Below are 8,202 nucleotides of genomic sequence, written 5' to 3' on the forward strand. Positions count from 1 at the left end.
GCGGCGGTGCGTCCGGGTGGCGGGCTGCCCGGTGTCCCACGCCGCCGCGGCGCTGGCGCACCTCTCCCGGCCAGTCCCCGGAGCCACAGCATAGCAGGGCGCCGGCGAGGCGGGAGGCGAGTGCGAAGGGCCGCGGGGGCCGAGGCTGGCCGCCGCCCGAGTGAGTGTGCTAGCGAGCGACTTGTGAAACACGCCGCGGGCCGTCACCCAGCAGGACAGCGAACACGCGGCGCGGCGCCGGCTGAAGCCGCCTAGATAGCGCACGCGGGAGAGGAGGGGCGCCGGGGACAGAGGGCGACGTCCCCTGCAGTTCCCGTCTCGCAGGGGTCGCCGGCGCCGCCAGGCCCCGCCCCCTGGCGCTTATGTAATAGGGGCGCGCTGCCATTGGCCTGCGCGACCGGAAAGGGCGCAGGCGTGCGAGCAGAGGAGGGGCGGGGGAGGTGGCCGCAGCAGGAAGGCGAGTGGGCGGCGAAAAGCGGGCGGGCGCTGGGGCGACTGGGAGAGCTGCGCGGCGTGCGCGGGCACGAGCGTAGTGGCCTCCCCCGAGGCTGAGGCGGCGGCGGGCGCGCGCGGCGGCGGGTTCGAGGCGCGGGCTGTTGTGCTCTCCGCTCTCCTCTTTCCCCTCCTTGGCGGGTGGAGGAGGCCGAAGCGGTGCTGGGCGCGCTCCCCCTTGCTCTCCCTCCGGCCACCTCCCCCGGCCCTCTCGCGCTGCGCGGTCTCTCCGACGCAAGACTGTCCCGGCCCGGGTGAGCGGCAGTGGGGGCGGCGCTGACGCCGCAGGACGTCCGGGAGCCGGGGTGGGGGCCCGGCGGCGGGGTCGCCGCGGGTCGCGAGGGGCCGCCGGCCTCCCCGTCTCCCAGGCGGCGGCCCGTCCTGTCCCAGCGCGGGCCGCGGGCAGGAGGGAGAGCTCGGGCGCCTGCCAGGCCCTGCAGGTGGCCGGGTTGCAGGCCGCGGAGCGGAGCGGTAACCTTACCCCTTGGCGGCGGCAGCTGGTCGGTTTCTCGAGGCCCGGGCTCCCCGTGGCCGAAGGGGCCGGGTTTGGGGCGGCCAAAGCCTCGGGGAGGCGCGTCTCGGGCCGGAATCTGTGCGGAGTGGCGGGTAGGTGGGGGCTGTGTGGCCGGACCGGGGAAGGAGCTCCCCGAGGCGGGAGAGGCCGGTTGGGAAGGAAGGTGGGCCGGGCTGCAGCTGGGGTCGGTCAAGTGTTGGGTGAGATAGACCTTACTCCTGGTGCTTTTCTCTACCCTCGGTGAACGGATGTAGTTAAAACGTGGGGGTCAGGATGTTGATCACTGCCTGGGCCTCTTCGTTTCAGATGGTTATGGAGAATGATCCTACTTCCTGGATCGAAAAATCTTTTCTTACTCAGTTGTTTGGGTTTTAAGAGGATCTTAGGGGGCACTCCTTACTTGTTGCCTCCTGTAAAAGCTCTTCATTTTAGAACAACTCTTTATTCGTTCTACTTCCCTCTTTGCAGCCCTCTCGGAAAATTGCAGTAAATAAGAGTAACATTAAAAATCTGCGTTTAAGGTATTTGTAAGTGACTTGTTGCCCCTGAGTTTGTCGTATGTAATTAAGAAGTTGTGCCTAAGATTTTGTAGAAAATTCGATTTGGCTTGAGCGCATTTCTTAAGTTGAGCTGTCCAAAAGCAGGTGGCTTGTTCGTTTGCATTTCTGCTTTCAGAAAGGAAATTAATGCAGTGAGTTGTTGGAAGTTAGGGGCCTACCCCACGCATTTAGACTGTTGATTCGATTTCCTTTACGGGGTGTTCAGTTTTCTGTTTTAAAAATAAGAACAAGCGACAACAGTCTTTACTTACCAAAGCTTTTATGGTTTTATTTACTACTTTAGATGACAATGGAAAATAGGTTAAATCTATGGTGTAATGTTATATTTTAGGAGAAGTCCTAGGTGGAAAAGTTAAAAATAATATTCATCTCATGACATTGTACAGAGCACTGCCTGAAAGTGGTATCAGAATAGCTAATATCTTGTAATTATCAAAGAAATTTCTGGAATTAGTGGCATTAAAACAATTGAGGTTACCCGCAAAATCAGTGTTAGCATGCGTGGCAGACATTGTGTAGAAGAGTTCAGAAGCCTGAGAGGACTGAAGTATTCTAACATAAGGTACTGATACAAGATGTTATAATAGACTGGGATACATAAAGATTGCATACCCATTACCATCCACATCATACTCAAGTATCTAAAACGGTTTCTGTGGGAACAGGTTTGATATGCTGCCATAACATTTGTACTTAAATATACTTAAAATCATTCCGTTTGGCTTGGAAATAACAAATATTTGGCTTTTGAAAAGCGAAAATGGAAGTTTGGTGTTCAAGGACTAACACATCTGGTAATATTTACCATTATATGGGAACAGGGTTCTTACATTAGGCTAGCATACTAAAAATTCTTGTAGTTTGTTAAAATAGCTGGCTTTTTAGAAAAGCATTGAGTCTCTTCTATATTTTACTTGACTTTCAGTTCAGTGTTAAATACTAGTGGGAACTTGTCCAAGCAGTGTATTTATGTATTCAGTTTCCCTTTTTCCTTTTTTGGGGAGAACCTCATGTGCTTCTATGAAATGCTTTGATTTTATATCCATTAACTAATTAGGATCCCAGTCAGAAAAAGCCAGTACTGTTTTCTGGTTAAAGGTGATGTAGGTCCATGTTATGTTCATGCCCTGCAGTGATTTAGAAGTTTAAAACTTAATTGCAGTACTAGTCCAAGCTATACATAGGACTTCTACTTAGGACCCAATTTCAATATATTTAAAAGGTAGCTGGGGCTCATAGGCCCTTTATGAGCAGGTTTAACGTGTGTTGTCCAATAGAAGACTTTAATGTTTTTTATTAAGTTTTTATTTTAATTCCAGTAGAGTTAACATGTAGTGTTACATTAATTTCAGGTGTACAATATTAGTGATTCAATAATTCTATACATTACTCAATGCTCATCATGATGAGTGTATTCCTTAATCCCCATCACCTATTTCACCCATCCCCCTACCCACCTCTGATAACCATCAGGTCTTTATCGTTAAGAGTCTGTTTCTTGGTTTGAGAAGACTTCAATTTTTTTTTTTAAGTTTCTGCAGTTCTTTTTTGTTTGTTTGTTTTTTGTTTTTGTTTTATAAGTTTATTTGAAGAGCAAGCAAGAGCAGGGGAGGGAGAGAGAGAATCCCAAGCAGGCTCTGTACTGACAGTGTGGGGCTTGAACTCAATAACCGTGAGATCCTGACCTGAGCTGAAATCAAGAATCAACCAACAGCCACCCAGGTGCTCCACGAAGACTTAAATTTAATGAAAAAGTAAAAGTAACTTTTTCAGTGACATTTATTTTTAACCCATTTAGCTTCATTTCAGACTATCAGTAGTAAAAAGTGGTACCTTTCATTTTTGTAAAGGTACCTTTACCCTTTTTACAAGGTTTATTCTCTCAATTGGGAACTAATTTAATCTTATTTAGTAATTTCTCCAGCAATCCTGCAAAGATCAATTGTTTAGAAAGATTTAGAATAGCATAGTGGTTTTATGTAACCTGAGTATTTAGGAGAACAGTTCCCACTGCTCTTAGGATCTCCTTCAGAACCTTTAGATGACAGCTCTAAATTTCTCTTAAATTGTAAGAATCTTAATTCATGACAGTTAATACTAGAAAGGGAAAGTACCTTTGCAAAGTGATCAAGCAATTGCTTGGGGAATAGTGCTAAACTTTTTTGGTAAAGTTTTGAAGGTTACGTATGGCAAAGTGTACAGATCTTAGATGTACAGCTCAGTGAGTTTTTACAAGTAAACACACCTATATAACCATTACCCTGATCAAGAGATAGAACATATCAACTGCTCCCCATGCCCTTTTTTCCCCAGTCACCACCTCCTAGATTAGCTTTGCCTGTTTTGAACTGTATACAATCCGTATGTTGTGTCTGGCTTCTTTTCTTTAACACTGGATACGACCCTGTTACTTGTAACCATAGTTTTTTCTTTGTGAATGCAGGTAGTATTCCATTGATAAGTATACCACAAGTTATGTATCCATTTTATTAACTGGAATTTGCATTGTTTCCAGTTTTGGAAACAAGTACTCTGGACATTCTTGTACTGCCTTTGGGTGGATATGTACATTTGCATTTCTGTTGGGAAATGCAACATTTCTGTTGGGTGTATATGTACATTTGCATTTATATCGGGAGTGGAATTATTAGGTTTATAGAGTACACCAAAACAGTTTTCGACAGTGGTCGTACTAATTTATTCTCTAGTAGCATTGTATGTGAGAATTTGAAAACCCATACATTTTGACTGACAGCTCTATAAAACGTAAGTCTTCAACTCTTGAGAGCATTACCATACTTCGATTACTCGGTATTAATCACTCTAATGCCTCAACTTCTGTTTTTAGATATGGCTCGTGGACAGCAGAAGATTCAGTCGCAGCAGAAAAATGCCAAAAAGCAAGCTGGACAAAAGAAGAAACAAGGACATGACCAAAAGGCTGCTGCCAAAGCTGCCTTAATATATACCTGCACTGTCTGTAGGGTAAGGGGAGTGGGACGGCATAACCCTCCTGTGGGCAGTTCTTTGCTTAGACGTTGCTGTATCGAGGTTAAAGTTTTGCAGCCATGGCAAAATAGATAGATTGGAGAGCTGCTTATTTTAGGTTTCCATCTTCAGTTGTCTCTTCCATAAATATTTTTTTGAATGGCTCCTGTGGCCAGGCACAGTTCTCTAGGTGTTGGGGGAAGGGAGTGAACAAAGCAAAGTCCTTTTCCTCGTGAAGAATAAAGATGTCTTCTTCAGGGCAGATACTACACTTTGAACTTTGTAAGAAGTCAGATCTACATTCTTAGTTTAGAGCTGTACGAGACACAAGTATACCCCTGGTTATGTAATTGTCTTTTTTCTTCACTAAATTCTTAGGAGGTCTGCAAAACTCTACGGAGTATTTTTACGTTAGGGCCTTTCCTAGAATTAATATGTTTTTTTTTTTTTTTTTTCAACGTTTATTTATTTTTGGGACAGAGAGAGACAGAGCATGAACGGGGGAGGGGCAGAGAGAGAGGGAGACACAGAATCGGAAACAGGCTCCAGGCTCCGAGCCATCAGCCCAGAGCCCGACGCGGGGCTCGAACTCACGGACCGCGAGATCGTGACCTGGCTGAAGTCGGACGCTTAACCGACTGCGCCACCCAGGCGCCCCAAGAATTAATATGTTTTATTAGATTTGAAGAGTAGTCATAACAACTACTATTGAGTGCATATCTGGTGTTCTACACGTATGAGCCCATTAATCCCCACAATCACCCTATGAGATAAAGGACTTTTATTCTCATTTTACAGAAAAGTAAACTGAGCCATGGGGATTAAATAACTTGTGCAGGGTCACCCAGCTAGTACAGAGAAGAGCTGGGATCTGAAGCTGGGCAGTCTAGTTCCTGAGCCCACCCTCCAGGCCACCATACCACACTTCCTTTCAAAGAAGTTTTTCTTCAGTTCCAAGCCAGTTTCTTTCTTGCTTTTTTGTTTAAGCTCAGCATCTTTGAAGTTCGTGAATAGAAGTGCCAAAGGAAAAATACATAGTGACGGTGGTCCAGTACATATGCATGTATACATATGTATATGTATTTTTTTCCAAAGCCCCACACCTTGGTAGGGTTGTGGGAAGGGATCTTGGGAAGACACGATTCCAAAACTAAAGTTTATCATCTGAAGGCATTACTGATGAAATTGAAGTTTCTAACTACATGAAGTTCTTGTTAAGAGAGGAAACCTATTACATTAAGTATCTTGTTCGTACTGAGCTTTGAGACACTGAAAATAATGCAATTGAGCAACTTTAAATTCTCTTTGGAAAGAGACAGGGTAAAAGTAAATTTCATTAAATTACTGATGAGTAAATGCTTCGATTTGAAAGTACTACAGTAGGGGTGCCTGTGTGGCTCAAACATCTGACTCTTGATCTCCGCTCCTGAGTGGGATTGAGCCCTGCAGTGGGCTCTCTGCTGACAGCACAGAGCCTGCTTGGAATTCTCTCTCTGCCCCTACCCCGATTGCACGCGCCCCTCCCTCCTTCCCCCCCCATACACCCACACACACACACACACTAAATAAGTAAATCAAGTTTTAAAAAATAATAAAAGACCTAGAGTAGTTCACCTCTTTAAACTCCCAAAAATAGCCAAAATAGCCAAAACTTGTATTTCATGTTTTAACTGCCTGAGCAAGAGAATAAATTACTGAAGGTCCTTGCCTAGGGAAGTTGGTGTAGTGTAACATTTGAGAACTGAAGTACAGTATGAGGTTGAAACAGGTCTTGGACAAATTACACTCTAGGTTTTAGTTTCTTATGTGAAATGAGGAATAATAGTAGGAACTAATTTAAGATTACTGGGAAGGTCCTATGAGAATTCAGGTAACCTGCTTAACATAATGTGTTAAGTAAATGTTATCTCTTGTTTCCTGTTAAACAAGCGGAATCCTTTATGTAACCCACCTATTCTCCATATGTGAAATACGGTCATACGTTAGGAATTTCTTTGTTACAAGGTCCTTTTTCATATGCCAGCCACTAGTTGCAGGAACTTCAAAGTATTTTGAGACGATTGTCTATCGTGAGCAGGCTCAGGATTTGAAAAGTTAACACATTTTTATTTCATGAATAAGGTCTAACTCTTTTTTTGCACATTTTTAAAAATTAGACACAAATGCCAGACCCTAAGACCTTCAAGCAGCACTTTGAAAGCAAGCATCCTAAGACTCCACTTCCTCCAGAATTGGCTGATGTTCAGGCATAAAGTTGTTTACAGGTAGTTGACCTTTTGTCTTTTCATTTGTTAATGTCAAGGTTGTATACGAGAGCAAAATTATCTTCTGTAACTGAAATTAATGTCTACCTTTTTTCTAGCTGAGATTTTATTGCTTCCCCTTTTTTAAGTTAGTGTTTACCTTCACAACTGTTAAAAACCCATTTTCCCAAACCAGATCTTCTCAATGCCTTTGAAACACCCAAGTTTTTACTACTGTAGCCCAAAGTGGGGGGCTGAGGTGATGCTGGCCAGCTCTGGCCCAAGAATGGAAGAGACTTACCAGCCTAAAGAAAGTAACTATTACAAAGGCATTTGAGGGTCTTGCTCCCAGAAATGATGCAGAACAATGTTCCTGAGTGCCTTGTTGCAGGTATTTTAGAGTGTTTAACAGAGCTTCTGAATGCGTTGAAATATGTAGCAAAATGTGGGCTTACACTGTATAAACTTGATAGTGGCTTGAAAATAATCAGTTTACATTTTTTGTGTGGTTTTTGTTTTCCCTAAGTGGTGGTGATGGTGTGAGATAACTTCCTTTTTAAAGTAAATTTATCAAAGATTTGTGTATAAAATCATTGACAGATCCATCAGAATGACTTGGTAGCTTATGCATGTGGTGCATTTTCCTTAGACATTTAGAATGCATATAAGTGGTATTTGTGCAGTGCTTACATTCACTGAAAATTCCATTTATGTTTTATAGGTGAATTCACGACACCTTTGGCTCTTCTACTGTCTCAGACCTTAGGTAACAAACCTGCAGCTGCTTTTCTAACAAACTGTTGATCAGCAAAAATAAAGGGGCTACAGAAACACTCATTTTTATGCTGTTCCCTTTTGGGCTTCATGCAAAGACAATTCTGTGTAAATGTACAGTTGACTCTGATTTGGAAATCTGAAAATCAGTCCATCCTTGTTATAAAAAATTTTTTTACAATTGTAATTATATTGATGTTCATATTGTGTAAAATAACTCATTTAATAAAGTAGTACTTTGATTTTACAACATCACAGGATAAATGGTTCTAGAAATTCTGTTCTAACCTTCCACATTATTTGCCTTATAAAAATCTAATGAATTCGTCAGCTAGAATTGCAAGCGCAGTTCCTATCTCCCTTTCTCAGCTCAGTGGCAGGTTCGCTAGTTACATTGGAGCAGACTCATTCATAGTTTTATTGGCAGCTGCTGGTCTAGGTGAAGAATGACTTACCTGCTGCCTTAGTATATTACCACCATGTGTCATTTCCCCCTCTGATCATTTCCTGTGTTTGAGGTTGGAATATTTTAGCCTGCTGTGTGACCTGGCCGTAGCTGCCAGCCAGGTATACCCTCTAGATAACTGACAAATTCCTAATGTGGTTGGATTTTCAGTGAGCCCTTCTGAAA

At 43.8% G+C, this 8,202-nt stretch overlaps 2 protein-coding genes across 4 annotated transcripts; one reads left to right on the top strand and one right to left on the bottom strand.

Moving 5' to 3' along the window:
• Positions 1 to 251: 251 nt before the first annotated feature.
• LOC124518966 (translation initiation factor IF-2-like) lies at positions 252 to 2,078 on the bottom strand. Its single transcript, XM_047088837.1, has 2 exons — positions 2,045 to 2,078; positions 252 to 1,237 (listed from the first exon to the last, which is right to left on the bottom strand). The coding sequence occupies exons 1-2, from the start codon at positions 2,076 to 2,078 to the stop codon at positions 252 to 254; spliced, it is 1,020 nt and encodes a 339-aa protein (XP_046944793.1).
• On the top strand, positions 552 to 7,823 carry ZNF706 (zinc finger protein 706). 3 transcript variants are annotated; one of them, XM_047088948.1, is made up of 4 exons: positions 552 to 746; positions 4,415 to 4,551; positions 6,711 to 6,818; positions 7,519 to 7,823. In XM_047088948.1, the coding sequence occupies exons 2-3, from the start codon at positions 4,417 to 4,419 to the stop codon at positions 6,804 to 6,806; spliced, it is 231 nt and encodes a 76-aa protein (XP_046944904.1). In that variant the 5' UTR covers positions 552 to 746; positions 4,415 to 4,416; the 3' UTR covers positions 6,807 to 6,818; positions 7,519 to 7,823. The 3 variants fall into 3 exon arrangements, with proteins under 3 accessions (XP_046944904.1, XP_046944903.1, XP_046944902.1); XM_047088947.1 differs by lacking the exon at positions 552 to 746 and adding an exon at positions 880 to 1,098; XM_047088946.1 differs by lacking the exon at positions 552 to 746 and adding an exon at positions 3,306 to 3,320.
• The last annotated feature ends 379 nt before the right edge of the window (positions 7,824 to 8,202 follow it).

This window comes from Lynx rufus, unplaced genomic scaffold (genome assembly GCF_022079265.1).
Source record: "Lynx rufus isolate CCGP_SWC_20201006 ecotype Redwood Valley unplaced genomic scaffold, mLynRuf1.p SCAF_26, whole genome shotgun sequence".
Taxonomy (NCBI): Eukaryota; Metazoa; Chordata; class Mammalia; order Carnivora; family Felidae; genus Lynx; species Lynx rufus.